The sequence below is a fragment of the Bombus terrestris genome, chromosome 2 (assembly GCF_910591885.1).
Source record: "Bombus terrestris chromosome 2, iyBomTerr1.2, whole genome shotgun sequence".
Classification (NCBI taxonomy): Eukaryota; Metazoa; Arthropoda; class Insecta; order Hymenoptera; family Apidae; genus Bombus; species Bombus terrestris.
Window position 1 is genome coordinate 3,626,986 of NC_063270.1, and position 16,950 is coordinate 3,643,935.

A 16,950-nucleotide genomic window follows, 5' to 3' on the forward strand; every position below is an offset into this window, starting at 1 on the left:
ATATACTTACTTGTTCCTTATCACAATATTTTATGCTTTTTTCGCGGTAATTATTTTAAGATATTTTTTAGAAAATACGCTTATTAAGATGTTACTGAAGGATTTTTTTTAAATAAAAGTTTTGATTCATTGCAAACTTTAGGTATGTATCAAATAATTTACCTGTTTGGCTTGATTTTCGGGCATCTACAGGCTAAGTCGGCCGAGTGTACGTAAAGAAACACGTCACCACGACGAATCCTCGAGTTTGAAGATTTTTTATAAATAAAGTCAACATTTAAGGTGAAACGTATCCAAACTGAACCAGACACGCTCGTTCCTGCTGGAGAGCCATCGTTCTTTTTGTGTCTATCTGTTATCCTACCCAGAATAGCTGAAAGAAAAAATATTGGGTAATCTCTTAGTTCTACCTCTTTTTTGTGATTTACCGTATTTACATATTTTACAAGTTTAAAAAGGTATAACGTCTCCTAATTTATACATTTCGTCAATTATGATCTCTTGCTTAACACGATACATAAAGAAATAAAAAGATTTGCTCCATTTACGGTTACATCATTGACGTACACGGGTAAACCAATATCGTTCATGGTGCAATGAATTTAAGTTACATTACGCCATATGCAGTAATACTACTTGCCATTTCATTTGTGACCGGAAATCAAGAAGTATCGTCACTTTACTGTTGGTTGCATAGCAAATGAATCACGAAGGAGTAGGATAACAGTAAATTTCGTTAATTTTACCGGCGAACTTAAATAATTATGTTTGCTAAATGCTACATTATGCCTAAAGAAGAGAAAATAGATGATATAAAGAATGTATAAATAATATGAGAATTTGTCTATATTCTGATAAGAATTTTTTATTGAAACTGAAAAAATTGCTTGTTTTTTTAATAAGCATGTAAAATTATATTATGAGAAAGAAATAATGGTAATATCTATGTATCATTGTTTACTTTAAACAGAATTTTAAGAATTCTTAGAATTATTTTTTGTAATGACACATAATCTACTACCCTAATTGCATACTTACCATAGTCTCTTTTGCAATACTTGTTCAGGTTTAATCTTTTAGTGCTGGCTCGGCATTTTCCACATTGATCTATAACAAACAGCATAGGAAGTTGCTTATAAACAATATACAAGAATTTATATACGAGAATACACAAAATATTTTTAGCTAATGTATTGTTTTCTCTATATACATAATTATAAAACGTTTCATACATAGACGGATTTTTGCCACATTTCACACGTTTATTTCTGTTTGCATTTTCATTAGATTTTCAATTGCATCTCGATTGATAACATATTATTAAATGGCAAGAAGCAACAGTTGTCCCTTGTTGGAACCGAGAAAGGACCTAATCGATCTAGCTAATCATCGACTAATAGCTTTAACGAATACAATCTTATGGACACATATACATAATGTAAACTTATGGAGGATATTATTAACTAGACTCTGATATTTTTTGTGATCTCAGCATATTATATCTAAATTTCAAAGTAGATGTTCATAATCTCAACCTAGAAAGTAATATAAAGTCATTTCAATTGTTTACTATACATTCGGATTATAAATGTGTAGTAGGTGAATTCGATACTTCAATTATATCGTTGGTACATATATTTTCTGTATTCAACGAAGAACCCTTTTTGAAATTTTATGCGTTAGCCTATGGTTTCTTATTCATTAAACTAGTTTATGGGACGTAATCAGAATAATCAATAATATTTTATTAATACGGTCTATTATCATTATTGGGGACAGTTGTGGGTGCAGCTATCCATTTATTATCTAATCATTTTATCCAACAAAACGATATCCATCTATACTGTTATCTCAAACGGCATGGCCACTGTACAACGTGTCCTTGTCCCGAAGTCCTGCAATTAACTTTCTTCGGAATATGTTCCAGTGAAACAGCTCTTAGCCTGATCATAACTAATCATCTTTGCGAAGGATATGCGCAATATGCTTTACAGAATAATAATGCATCGATTGAAGAAACATTAGGTTTAATTTATGTAGCAAAACGCTATAATTTTACACGTTCCTTTAATTCATTATACCTCAGGTATTATATTTCCTTCATGTTCATCGATTATTGTTTCTAAAAGCACTGACTAATGTTAGTTATAGAATATCAACGGTATCGTTATTTGAGCTAAATAAATTGTTTTCCTTAGTATGCAAAAAAATTAAGAAATTGTCATCTCTTGTAAGTAACACATACCTATATACACATACTATATACGATTATTTCAATGTACTCAAAAATATTTTTTTCTCTTGTTTAATAGAGTTTTTTGCACGATCATCTATCTAGTGATTTGCATAAGACAACGGAAGCTTTATTTTACAGTAAATCATTGATATCATTTGGTGAATTATAACACGAAGTACTTGTCTATTTCAAGTACATACAAACCGATGTAGAAGCGTACTATATTAAAATGAAGTATATATATTATCGAAAACAAGACTAAAGCAATAGACAGACGATTTAGGATACATCAGATTGGCGTACATGAAACAGATTGATGATAAAAATATTGAAGTGAGGACAGAGAGTTTGTAAAAAGGATTGAAATAAACACAAAAACTTCTGTTTGTAAATTTCATGCCATTTTAATGAACCGTAGGCTCTCTGCAGGTCGATAATAGAATCCGTACAACGTACCGAATCCCCCGAACTACGAATCCAAACTACACGCAACCAGTACACACGCGCTTCGCTCCACTTCGCTTTTGCTCGTTCGTTGGCTAACCAAATTAAACGTAATTTGAATTTCGTTTGAAATTCAATCGATGTTCCGTTGGTAGACGGGTTCGCGTTATCTAGTAAAAAATAATGAAAATTCTACGCCCGTACCAAGCTACGGTCACGTTCGTCCATGCTCGAACATGTCTGTCGATATTTCAAAAATTTTAATTCTGTCAAACAAAATACCAAAAAGAACAAATCGCTCGGAGAAACTTTTCGAACGTTGATATTTTGTGCAAACGTGACTTTTCATTCTGTTTCCAATTTTCCGTGCATGTAGCATTTCTATGAGATAATTCTCCTGGCTTGTAACGATGGATCTATAGAATGAAAATTCATTAAATAAATTAATAATGAAATTGGCGGATAGTTTGATCTTAGCTCCTTCGACTATCATCTGTAAAATATTTCTCGAAGAAGAGGCTTGCAATCAACTACACAGCAATATCGAAATATTGATGGAAATTTTGAAGGCCTGGTCAATCTAATAACTTATAATACTTATAGAATTCATACATGGCAATGATAGATGTACAGTTATATTTCCTAAAGAAGTGTGCGCAAGCAAAAGTTAGTCATTTCGGGCAAGTTCAAGTTCTATCAAGTTTTATAGATCTTTAAATTGTAATACTCAAATTTACGAACAAAAGATGTTATTAGATTAATCTTTGCTATAATTTATTTGTACTGTAATGTTGTTTCTGTAAGGAGCATAATTTATGGCATTACCATGTACATAATTTTTCTTGTCGCATGTAATTTCTGTTACGAAAGAACACGAAAGTAAGCAATGTTTCTTAGTAAGAATTCGCTAGTTGTAGACAAATTTCGTTGGTAGCTCGTGAAGTATACCATCGAATCAATTAACCGAATTACGAAATGGAGAATATGAGTCGAAAGCGAACCAGATATGCCGGTTAGCTGCTATGCCACGAATCGATCGTGATGGCAGAGACCTCAGACCATAATCCGTTTAATTCCTGACTAACGAGACATCCTTTGTGTCGATTAACCCGTGCCAATCGGCATCAACCGAACGAGCAATAGCTTCGCCATCAAATGTATCCCAAACCGTAAGGTCCGCTTTCCGATCGAGCGATTCGATCGATCGAATAGATGCACCTCGAAACTGATTTCAGTTGCTCTCCTCGCCGCAATGAGTCCGATGGTATATTGCAATCACCGAACAAACCACCTAAATCCAATGTTCCAGACCAAAAGTCAGATGCAACCGCAATCCTCTACGACTTTATGTCGATTTCTACGTAAGGCGTTACGTGAATTTTGTCGTGATTTAACAATTTTTTGTTCTCTTTCTTTTCATATGTTAAACGATGTATGGAGAAAAGAATAGAAAAATATGTAGAGATTACAAGAATGGAAGATTATTCGAATATTTGATATTATATAAACATCGAAATAATTTATTTATTATTTTTTATTAATTGACTTTTCACATGTATCAATATACATATAAAAATGCATATATATAAATATTATTCCAAAATATATTTCAGTTCATACTATTTAATTCTGCCTTGTCACATCCTTATCAATTTTTAACCATTTTAAAGATATATATATCTTCAATATAGCCTTAATTAGTATATATACAGAATTCCATCCTGCGCAAATACTTGAATTTTTTTTCTCTTTCTTTATTTTTCTTATTTATTCCACCTTTACGATTCATGTATCAGTATGAAGGGAAAATCTCAATTTTCTATGGAGAAATCAGAGACCTGTCTCTGCAAGAGATGTTAATGTTTATTTCGTATTCAAATCACGATAGATTGAGTAATGCTGGACTTCTATTCCGTTTGTGTTTTACGCGCAGAAATTACCATGGGTTATTTCGTAAAAAAGAAATGTTTTAACATAGACCAGTTTTACATTTTTTCTAAATATTCCCGTTTCTTTTAGCGCTCGAATATAGGATGCACGCGAGGTATACTCGCAGTCGTAAAGTAACGTCTTAATTATAAAAGGGTCTTGTGGTACGATGCATGCCTTACGAGGCACCCTAAGTATCTTACCGCGCAACGGCCGAGTGGGACTTTAATGGACGCGTGGGTGCTTGCCTGCCAGTCGTGACAGTGTAGAGTGTAGAGAATCTACGGTTTTTCGTGCGACTACCTTTTGAAACGCCCCCACCTTGCAAGAGTAAGCGTAAACGGTGCTTTTAATGCGATGTACTTTCATGACGAAATTAAATGACTGGAATCATAGCCTACCGTTTAAACGAAATTTACATAGACATTTACTTGTCATCATAGTCTCCAGTAAGTTGCACCAACGCAACGAGTCGAGCATTTGACACTAATACCTCCAACTTCTTTTCGGTAGGTATTGTATGCGTTTCAAATCTATTATCGTCTACTTCGAAAATTCATATCATCAGAGTTTTTAGGGAACTTTCTAATTTAGATTTTACCTGAGATAAGTACAAGCATGTCTATTTGTTATTTTTATTACGTATGAATTTTGTTGTATAGTTAGATATTAGTTCGATTGTATTATATACAATACAGTTTTATATTACGTATGGCTATATTAAAAAGGAGGAAACCTTCTGTGGAGAAAGTAGTATTTAATTATAAAGTAAATAAAAGTAACAAATAATAATTTTAGAAGAACGATTCCGAACTTTTTCATCTTTGCGACCACAATCTTTTTTCCTCGGTTTATATAATCAATATGTTTCTATTGTTTAAAAATTATGGAATTACCTATTTATTGTTGTTGAAGACGTTCGTAACTTCTTATTCGTAACATAATTGAAGAATTTTTAAGTTGTATACGATTGGTTATATGCACATATTTACATTTACACGTAAAACAATTATTTTTACCAATACATGCATATTTATTTACGCATTTGCTATAACATTATTTTAATCTAAATTTAATAAGACTTTTTAGGATTCACTTATGGGTACAGTATAAGATACTTTTTTTTTATCGTTTACTATATATTAATCATCCTTATTATGATTCATCTAGGGATTTTGTGCGACGCGTAGATGAAACGAGACAAGTTTAGGGAAAGTTTCATGATATTAGAAGCTGAGGCGCGACCTGGAGTAATGGAAGTTGAATCGCAGGGGTGAAGGGAGGAGTCAATTAGTCTTGATTTAAATTAGCTACGGCGGCTGGTAATTAACTTTGGTTTAGGACCCAACCGGCAAGCCTGTACTGTAATAATGAAGATAATTATTACGATAGAAGTTATCATATACCGAGTGATACAATATTTTAAGAATATTCCAAATACTTACGTCACGCTATTATAAATATCATATTAATTTTAATATTATATCTATAATGCTAATAATGTTATAGATATATTATTAATATTGATATATTAATACTTAATTGTGATACAAAAAGTTCTTTTATATTAGGGAATAACTTATATCACTAATATTCAAATATTTTGTAAATAGGATAGTTTTATCCTAACTACTCTATTGTATAATCATTAATTAAATAAATTTTCAAAATCTAAAAATTACTTTCAAGATTTATCAGCTATTAGAAAGCAATCACGGTATCGTCGAAAATATATATTATCGAACTAAATTGTAAAAGGCTGACACGATGAATTTATCATGCTGTCAAACGTCCCCTTTGGCGAAATGCGTGTTCAGCTTTAATAGTCCACGAAAAACAGATCGATTGCTCATCGTGAGTACGTAGCATTGACAAAGCGAAAGGTCATTTCCTTCGAAACATTCTTTTCGTTATACGGATGTACACCATACATCGTAAAATTCTTCCCACAAATGGACTTGTAATTTAGTGAACATAACATCAAGTAGAATTGATCCGATTAGCGAATTCCAATTCAATCCAGATATTAATAGGAAGTAGACGGTTTAGTAAGATTAAATTTGTAAGATGTCTGAAAAATGGTACACAGAATAAATTGAATTAAAATACTTGTAGACATTTTAACAAAGTGAATTTCGATTTGTTTTGATTTTTATTTTGTTGTTTATTGTGGCATGTAACGAAAGGATACGGCCAGAGCTACTTTAAAATGCATCCATGATTGCGGAAAAGGAAGAAAACGGGAAAGAGAACGAATCGATGTGATGTACAAACAGTACCAGGGCTATGTTTCCTGAAATGGAAGGACCCTTAGTGGGCGTTTATTCGAGCGCATACGCAATACGCACAAGCAATAGGTTCACGCGTCGGTACAGTAAGCGAACTGTAAATTAACTCGCCTTGTAAACCAGACAACAAGTTTATCTCTGCTTCTTTCATACTGATGCTTCTTTGACACGTTATACGTCTATTGTTTTTATCCCTTAAACCAATTAATTTCGATTATTTTAATAAAATCAGGTAAAGTATTCTAATCGATGTCGATCATGTTATTGATCTCTTACCTTTTGATCTCATTAACTGCTATTTCTAATCGTATCACGTTCCGTACGTCATTTACTTTGAATGTCAAAAGAATGCTACAAGTTACAATGGATAACTAGATTAACTAAAGCTGAATTATCATTAGCAACTTAAAACATAAAATATGAATTATACTTTGGATTTATCATAAAATACATGTTATATATTTAAAGGTAGTATCTATTAAGATGATACATATTTTGTAAATGTACTAAAACTGTATACATTTGTCTATAGCCTATGTAACCTATCTATAATATACATATAATATTATGAGTTAAAATTTTTACACATTTATTTTATTAATAAAATTTGCACATATTCATATACATTTACAATTTATCATACATAGAGCTCTGCGCAAGGAAGGAATAAAAATTATTAAAGATTACATTGGGAGAAAGTTGTAACACTAAAAATTATGTATATAATATCTTACAAAATTACTTTAAATAATGTAATTAATAAAGATTATAATAAAAAAAAATATTTACAATATGCCAAGATACGATGCAATGAATTGTTAAACAGGAGACGGCAGTTCACTCGATACTTAGTTATTTAATGTTAATTTCATTTATCTGAACGTTAATACTGATTCGTTATAAATAACGTGGAAGCGTTAAACATCGACACGATGATAGTTCTACTTCCTTTCAGCATCAATTTTATGTTTTCCATCGAATTTTTAACGAATTTACGAGGTGAAATCGTAACTCACCGGCAAGCTGGCTCGATACAACGTAAGTACTAACATGTTATTACGTTCAGGTGTATGCCAGGGCAGAAAACATCGATAGCCGTGGGCATTCCGTTTTTAGCATCGCGGGCTCATTGTTCATAAGCGTTGCAAACTAGTAGCTGGAGGATACTCGTCGCTCCTTCCCGAATGCTATTCTTGCAAGGAATAAGAGCATCTCGTATCGCGTATGCAGGCGTGCATACATCGCATCGGGAGTATGCATCTTGCGTCACGAATCGCATCTATATGTTAATGTTGCACGCAACCGCGCGCGTAATTCTCGTTGCACGCACCCACGCACTGGTTCCGTGCTTCGCTGCCGATGCATATGAACGCGATTGCGGAAATCCTGCAATCCGTCCCGCGTCCATTCCAGTTCTTTCGATCACGGCAAATTGATATTAACACCCTTTATCTATACTAATTGATGTACATAAAATATTGTACCTGAACGATCTTTATCATCACTTCTTCTAGCTTGAGGAATCGTTTAATTGTAATCTCCTGTACACACAATTAAAAAAGTTCTGCTCTTCAATATTCGACGATTAAATGGTTACCAATTCTTAATAAATTACAATATAAATTTTTCAACTTTTTTTCGTTATATTTTATATGTTTCGGAGAAGGTGTGTTTCGGTAATACATTTGATATCGTGTAAATGAATATACAATAGAATAGACTTTCTATTCTAATATTTCCAATATTACAATTTCTTTATAGTAATAACTTCAAACAATAATGCTTAAATTAAACAAGAAATTTAATTACGACTTTATTATTTAAAGTCGTAATAAAAAAATACATATGAGGACTTTTTTGGATCTAATAACACAAAGCTTTTTATTGAGAGTACATGCATGTTTTACATGGTCAAAGTGTAGCGAATTCAGTGGAGTGTAAGCACCTTGATTAATACATATTATTCTCCACAAATATTACTTTCGATAGTCAACGGAAGTTGCAAGTATAAATTCAGTTATTGCATTTGCAACAACCAAATAGTATCACACCATAAATTTAAATGTTATGTATCAATTACTCAGCAGTATATAGCAATATCGAATGAAAATTAAAGAATTGTTTTCGGTAATTTGGAAATGTTTTATTTTGTGTATTTAATATTTAATCGTACTAAATCGTCAACCTTTTGCAAGCGCGATCCCCCGCTTTTCTTCTTGAATGCATATACAGGCAGTCGATTAATTCTTTTGAAAACACTCGAACGTTATTAATTATTGAGCGAGCTGACGCTTGAATGTAAGTTCACAGACAAAAATCCCACATTACGGTCAACGTATCAACATGTAGTGCACCGCATTATACAATAAGTATATCCCTTGTTATCCCTAAGAATGCAATTCTACTTAACTATAAAACCTACGGGCTCGATAACGGTTTTGGGTATATAAGTACTTGTAAGGCATTCAATCGCTCCGACGGAAGTAGTTCTCCTTTACTCATTTCTCGAGCTAGCAGAACCAAATAATTTCCAAATGGAACCTCGTCTACGTGTGCACATGGAAGCAGTGCAACGAAGACGCGTGGAAATAAACGTCGGACCATTAAAGGGTCTCCGTACAAATGTATATCTGAGACTAAATAATAACTTGGGAACCAACCCTCCTGTATCATTGCGTTCAGCGACCACTCACGGAAGGCGTAGGAGGGGGAGAAAGCTTACCAAAAAGAGAAAGGGAGTTAACAAACGGAAAGGGAAACAGAGGTAAAGGGAAACACCAAACATGGAGCGAGAAAGACAAAGACAGAAAAGATGACAAAAATACAAAAATATTGCAAGGAATAAAAGGCAAAGACGGACAGATGGAATATTAATTTTGAATATAATGAAAGCAAAGAAATAAGATTGCTTGAACGAAAACACAATTCAATTTAATATTCCAGATATTGCGTTCGTTTCTTAACAGGTATAAATTGAAAAATCATTCACTAAAAAAATATAGCGATTGTCTTTGTAATATATATAATGGATAAAATTCACAAAACGGAATAAATTGTTTGTAGGTTTGAAAAGGGTGCTTGTTCTATATTATTTTTAAAATTATCGTTACCGTTGAAAAAAGTTATTATCGCTGGTAATTACGGACGTTACGTACGAAAAGCTAAAAATTATCTAAGGAGGTGTTTCTCCGAAGACGTATTTACACTTCTGCTTTACATATTACACTTCTATATCTTTCAGAATAACAATGCTGTTCGTAAATAGGACTATTGGTTTTATTCGAAGGAAATACATCATTCATCAGCGACAATAACTATATCTACTCTCATAAAGTTGAGCTCCTCTTATCTGCAAATTATTGCGTCGAGATGGTAATATGTAATAGTGGGAGTAACTGGAACCTCGAGGCAATGATATGATACTTGATCCTACTATTGAACATGTCTACGGGACAGGATAATGCGTCGTTATTTATTGTTGTTATACTCAACATATTTCTTTTGATAACGATACTCATAGCTGAGATTTGTTAGTATTATCTATAGTAATAGAGCTGACAGAACGAAGGAAAACGAATAAGATACGTTTAAGATTTATATTAATAGTACGAGGAATGCACATGTATGTATATCTTATAATTAGGTTTAATACATTGTATTATAATATTTGACGATTTATCGTATTGTACTAATAATTGCTACATAATTCTGCAATTAAGCAATATGATATGATTACTCTTACCTTTTCCCTCTAATCCCAGCATTTCTCGAGATAGAAATTTGAACGTGTTATTGTATTTCCTTTCAGGATTATTCGTAATTTGATTAATCAAATTAAACAATATGAATATGGTATAGGTACTTTCGAGAAAATGCATTTGCTTTAATAATAATTAAACATGTGTATTATTACGTTACTAAATTGTAAAAATTAGAAACTAAAGATTTTAGAAGGAATAAGTAGCCGATTTAACCATAAATGATTACATAGGCAATTTGATTTGATGTTACGATTTATTCCAGTGTACACACTACAAACGTGTGAATAAAAACGGTAAATTTTATGCTCGTACAACCGTACAAGTAGGCCGTTGGAAACTTAGAGCAAATGGGCAAGCCGCAAGTGAGGGTAGCTTTAATTAAGCCATTAGGGTGGCTGAGAGGCTGCGACCAAGCGGCTAGACATTCCAACCCTCTATTCCCTCTCTCTTTCTCTCTCTTTACGTCGCGTCAGCCAAATTAATATTATGCTTACATTCCATACTGCCACGTGGCAAGCGAGTTTGTATCAGTATAAACATTCTAGTCTACCTTCTCTGCATTTTCCTATATGTATGTACTGTGAGCATTTCTGTTTATGGGAATTATAGCGGAAATTACAAATAAGTCAGATTCTTTTCCCGCTACAGAAAAATGTTATTATTCTCTACGTACTTTCGTATATGCGTATTTCTTATCGATCGCTTTTCATGTCGTTTATATTTAGTTATCATTAATTCATTAATAGATCGATATATCAATTATGTCAATAACGATTAATAATCAGTGTTATTCGTATTTATATCGGTGTGTTAGTATGGTTTGTTGAGAAACGTGACAAACAGCCTGCATGTATTTACACGAAACAGTTATAGCTTATTGTTAGTGCTAAAGTGTTGTTTGAAACATACATTATGTATAATTCTCCACTTTGCAGTTGAATCACTCTATATTCTATATATTACTTCATTATAGACGTTTCATTCATTTTCTTCCCTCAAAGTCTCGAGCCTCAAGATATCATTCGTAAAGATTACTAATACGCGATTAATAAATGGCATTTTTCACATTCATGGTATCTTTTCCCACGGGGAAAAAGTGTTAAGTATCAAGAATTAAAGCAATTTCATAAAAGTATCAAGAATTAAAGCAATTTCATAAAATACGTCACGTTTGTTGATTTGATATTACTTACCAGCTCGTCCATCGTAACCGCGCTCGTCGTCGTCGTCTTCGTGTTCTCCGCTCTCCTCACCAGCTGTCCCTTGAGTCTGCACAACCCTCGGTATTTCTGCGAGAAGGAAAATAAATGTGAAATCATTGACGAAAAGTTACACTAAATACAGCTCGTATCTCTTCTAAAAGGCTACATGGTTTCCTCTTTCGTATTCGCAAATTCTGCCTAATTGGACGCGCGATCGTGCGATAACACGTTCGAACGGTCGCGTGTTCCTTCTCGTTGATCGATCGATCGTTTCTAAAACAGGACGGCTACGGTCGAAAATTTCATGCCATTTCTTTTTCTCGCGTCTCAAGTGATCCTTTGCTGTCTGAACTGTTAATGGAATGTTGGAGTTTTCGTGTGTTTCGCTAGATACCGAGTGCCCTAATAATGAAGATTTCCAATTGAGTCATTGTTTTACTATTCTGCGTTGCTGACTTTACATTGATTGCGTTGTTAACATTCATTGGAAAATTCTTACATTTTAGTTAAAAATGAAATAGAGTCAAGATTATAAAAATACTTATGTACATAACTATACTTTGTATATTTTGAAATCTTATTATGCATATTTCGTTATATTTTATCAAAATTACTACATCATTCTACGCAATAGAACTCTCTTTTTTTGTTTGTTATAAGAAATGTGTGAATAGTTCGTATCTCGCATTTTTTAAAAAATTACGTGTTTCACTGTTCATAGATTACATGCTTGTTAGTCATAATAAACCAATGACAGATGTACAATATTATTACAGCAAATTCTTTTTGATATAAGAATAAACTTTCAGATAAAATATATTCTAACATTTTTAGAAATTATTTATATCGACTGTCATACATATTTATGAATTTCATTATAGAAGGGCTATATTTTTATGGGCATTTAATTAATAAGAAGGTAATGAATACTTCTTGATCGCCCAGTGTATCGGAGAACGCTTTAGCTTTAATGCAAGAGTCCCTATGTGTATAACAAGTTAGGATAAACTCTATAGGGAATGGTGCACTGCGATATACTGGATATAATTAAGTCTGCTACATACATACTTATATATATAAGAATATATACGCAGTATATATATACATAGTCAATTTATTAGATCATCAATGGTGTAGAAAAAGGTGATAATCGGTCATAAGAAATATAAACTGCCGTCTTGAGTAACAATTTAAAGAATGTTATTATATATTAAATTACTATTATTATTATCAATTTCCAATATATGTGACTAATTAGTTTCGAGTACGTATTTTATCTCGTAATACATCAAACATTTGATGGTATCATATAAGGTACGTAGATCTTCTACTTAAATGAATAACAACACATGAAATATGAAGATCTTAATGCCTTAAGGCTTTAGGGAATTTGTATACTTACTGATACAAGGTGCAATGTGCGATCTACTCTGTTGGTAACCTCTGGCACATCTGTTACAAGTGGTACCAGTTACTCCGTCTTTACACGGACACTGGCCGGTACTTTGGTTACAAGTTTTTCCGGAAGCTCCGATCGGATGACAGTCACACGCTGTAACACGCAACATGCAAAATAAGGGATGGTTAATTATAGTTATATTATTAGTTGTAGTAAATAGTTAGATATATCCAGAAAATAATTGGTGTTATAAGATTTTATATAATGCTAAACACTCCACGTGCTTAACTCGTGCTACTTTTGATATACATAATACTAATAACATAATACTATAACATTTAACTTTCAAAAAATTTAAGTACAGTAAATATTTTCCTTTATAAGGTTTGTGATTTTATTAATAAAATATTATGAAAGAGTTAGTATATATGTCTTGCTTTCTGACTAAATGCACGATATAACTACATAAAGAACAGACATACAGATTATGCAAGTTTGCGCTTGTAATAAGAAAATCTGTAAAAATCTTTGCAATCTATAAAAATCACCAATTATAGCAGCTACAAAGAGTTAATACAGTACGAATAACACGTACCTTTTATCGTTTCGAAAATCTAACGAAAGTCAAATTAATATTACTTTATAATGATCTATTACCTAAATAATTAATTATATCAAACTAAAATTACTTAAAAATTAATAAGATCGATCAATTTCATCAATTTATTCCTCATTTCCATTCTTGAATCATCTTTTCTTTCAATAATCGAGCGCTAGTCACGTGAAAGTTATAATTCCCGATGTCACTCGTTTATTCATTGATCAGTGTTTTCGTATTCAGCGCATCCGGAATTAAGAGAGGTGGAAAGAGGCTAAAAGCAAAATCGAGGGAGAAATGTTCGCTCGAAAAGCCAGCTTGACACGTTCCTTTTGCCCACTTACTTATGCAAGCTCGTATTTTTCATGCGAGAGAGACACTGAAAAGCGGTTAATTACGATTGCACTTCGAGCCGAGTGCATCACCGCGAAAATTTAGGAGGAGACTCTCGAAAGCTCTGTCGGTCGTTGCTCGTCTGCATTTCCATTTTCCCTTCCCTCTTGGCTCACTTCTTTTCTATTCTATCTCCACTTACAATTGGCTACGGTATTACTATTTTACAGTAAAACTGTTATTGTATTTGTATGCGGTATTACAATGAGCTTGTTGCTCGTCTGTAAATACCTACTGATCGTTTCATCTTCCTTTTCTCCTCCCTTTTTAAAGTTTTACATGCCAATATTACAAATATATACAATATATATACAAATATTACAAATATTACAAATTTTAATATTTTTTCTTGACTATTTACAACTAGAGATGTTCGACTAACGTGTGCTGAGTGTTGTACCTAATGACATTATTTTAATATTTCTACATCGATCAAGATTGATACATTGAACGAAGAATGACTAGGACAAGTATAATCTATTCTACTAAATTGTACAATAAAAGATCTGTTGTTTTCACGATTAAATCCTACTTTTCGGTATCGTTTTAAACATTCGTAAAGTATCGCTTTGCAGACTATTCCTAGTAATTCGTCGTTCGAAAGTTTAAATATTTTACTGCCAGTATGATTTTACTATTTGCTACTTAAAATTACTATGTCATCAAAGACTAGATCGATCATCAAAAGTTGGCAATAAAAAGGAAGCAAATGTAAAAGTGGGTGCTCGAAGTGTTTTCAATTTTCATTTTATTAATTTTAAAATTACATGCGATTGCAAAAAAAATAAATGTAAAATAATTCGGGAAAAGATATTAGACCGACAATGAACGGCGATGGTCAGTCCAAATAGGAATACAATCTCTACAACATGAATACGAAGTGACCATTTGCACTTCCGCGAAACGGATTAATCTTGAGGAGACTGCCGAAGGGACGAACAACCGGTTCACGCTTCTTCCACATTCATACCATGAGCACAGAAGAGAATTTTAACCGTGGCCAAATGGAAATGTGCTCGAGAAGTTAGCAGTAGTATTCTCAAATTAATTTAACAAAAGCAGATAACAGTTTCGCTTGTCTCTTTAAATCGTTATTTATTCTTACCTTTTTTCATTTCGATTATTTTTTATTATAGATATTATCATTTAACTTGCAGTGATTTATTTTATTAACTATTAGGAATTTATACTTATCGTACAATAAACTAAACGTGTCCATGTATAGTGGTAAATTATAATTTCTATTCTGTTTACTTCTGTTGTTGCTTTGAATTCATTTTTTCCTATACAACTCGTTACGAAACGTCAGCCGCGAAACTTACCACCACTGATGCAAGAGAGTCGATCTCCAGGAAATCAAACCGTCATGTCGAATGTTTTTTTCGTGGCGATCCTCTCAATTATCACGCGGCCATTTAAACGCGCGTGTTCTGTGCATCGACTGTAACAAGGCGTAACGCGAGTAAAATGTAAAATGCTCATGATTTACGAGCGGTGCATGTACTTTCTTTATTCTCGTAGGTGTCTCGGAGTCATGTTTATATTAGCTAGCAATAAGTGACACGCCGGTATGCCTGCTCATTTTACAGGCGTAAACGTGAGTTACGGTGCTCCGTTGTGCTTCCTGAGCACGCTATTCGACCGATCGTTCCCCGTGACCCTTGCGAAACGCACTCCGACAGTTTGTATCGTTGCATGCATCGAACATCGATCCGTGAGAAATCTGCGCACGACGTTTTTCGATCAAATTATCCTATTAAAATGGTCCGTGTAATCAGGAATTCGAAAGTTTCCAGCCGATCTCGAGTCAGTTTTTAGCAATTTGCACATTGCACATACACGCGCGTTTGTTGTTTGTTTTCCTTACATATGAAAATGGGAACATTTATTTTATTCACGAATGCGCTATTTTAGTGTAACGTTTGATTAAATTCGTAACGTTTGTTAGGTCAGCCGCGTACACCCTTCGAGACTTTGATCTCTTTATGGCTTTTAATCGAAAAGAAAATCAGATGCCTGTTCCTGTACTCTGAACCGAATCACAGGAACTTCTCCACCATCGGAGCTCAAAGCGTTTTCATTCTTTTACGAGTTTAATGAGAATTCACGTTAAATAAAATGGAACTATCGTCCTTCTGGAGCTTTTAACAAGAGAGTCTTTCACTATTTGATCTTGAAATGCAAGTCAAGAAAACATTTCCTCCAGTTTTCTACCCTCGTTTGTTATCCCATGGGAGTGAATGAAACGCTGTGTTTTCATCTTCGATGCGTTTTGTAACAATAATGTATTTTTGTTCTTAAAGAGTTGGAATATTGTATGAATATTAACGATATTCTTTTCATTTTTTGGTTATTTTGATGGAGGAAGAATCTTAGAAGAAAGGAAGGCTACCATATATGTACGTGTATATGATACTATTTATATGATTATGAATATTTCGGCGTAATATTGAAATTTGAAGTAACAAAACAGAGTAAATATTATGAATTCTACATTCCCACATATAGCTTAAAATGCTAGCTTAGAATATTTGAAATAAATTGCACGTATGTATATGTATACATACGACGTATACACGGGAAAAAGGTTTTGATCAATTTTAAAATAAATATTAAGCTGATTCAAGGAAATATAAAATATTATACGATCCGACCCTCGTACTACGAAGCGGCAAAAAATATAATTGCAGTGGTGGAAAG

At 33.0% G+C, this 16,950-nt stretch overlaps 1 protein-coding gene across 1 annotated transcript in view; it reads right to left on the reverse strand.

Moving 5' to 3' along the window:
• The window catches only part of LOC100648728 (netrin-B), a 113,064-nt gene that overhangs the window by 5,865 nt on the left and 90,249 nt on the right, over positions 1-16,950 (reverse strand). Inside the window, exons 3-6 of the mRNA XM_012318362.3 lie at positions 13,263-13,412; positions 11,852-11,947; positions 1,039-1,107; positions 163-373 (exon numbers count right to left, since the gene is read on the reverse strand). Of these exons, the coding sequence (XP_012173752.1) occupies positions 163-373; positions 1,039-1,107; positions 11,852-11,947; positions 13,263-13,412 (526 nt within the window). The remainder of the gene's footprint in view (positions 1-162; positions 374-1,038; positions 1,108-11,851; positions 11,948-13,262; positions 13,413-16,950) is intronic.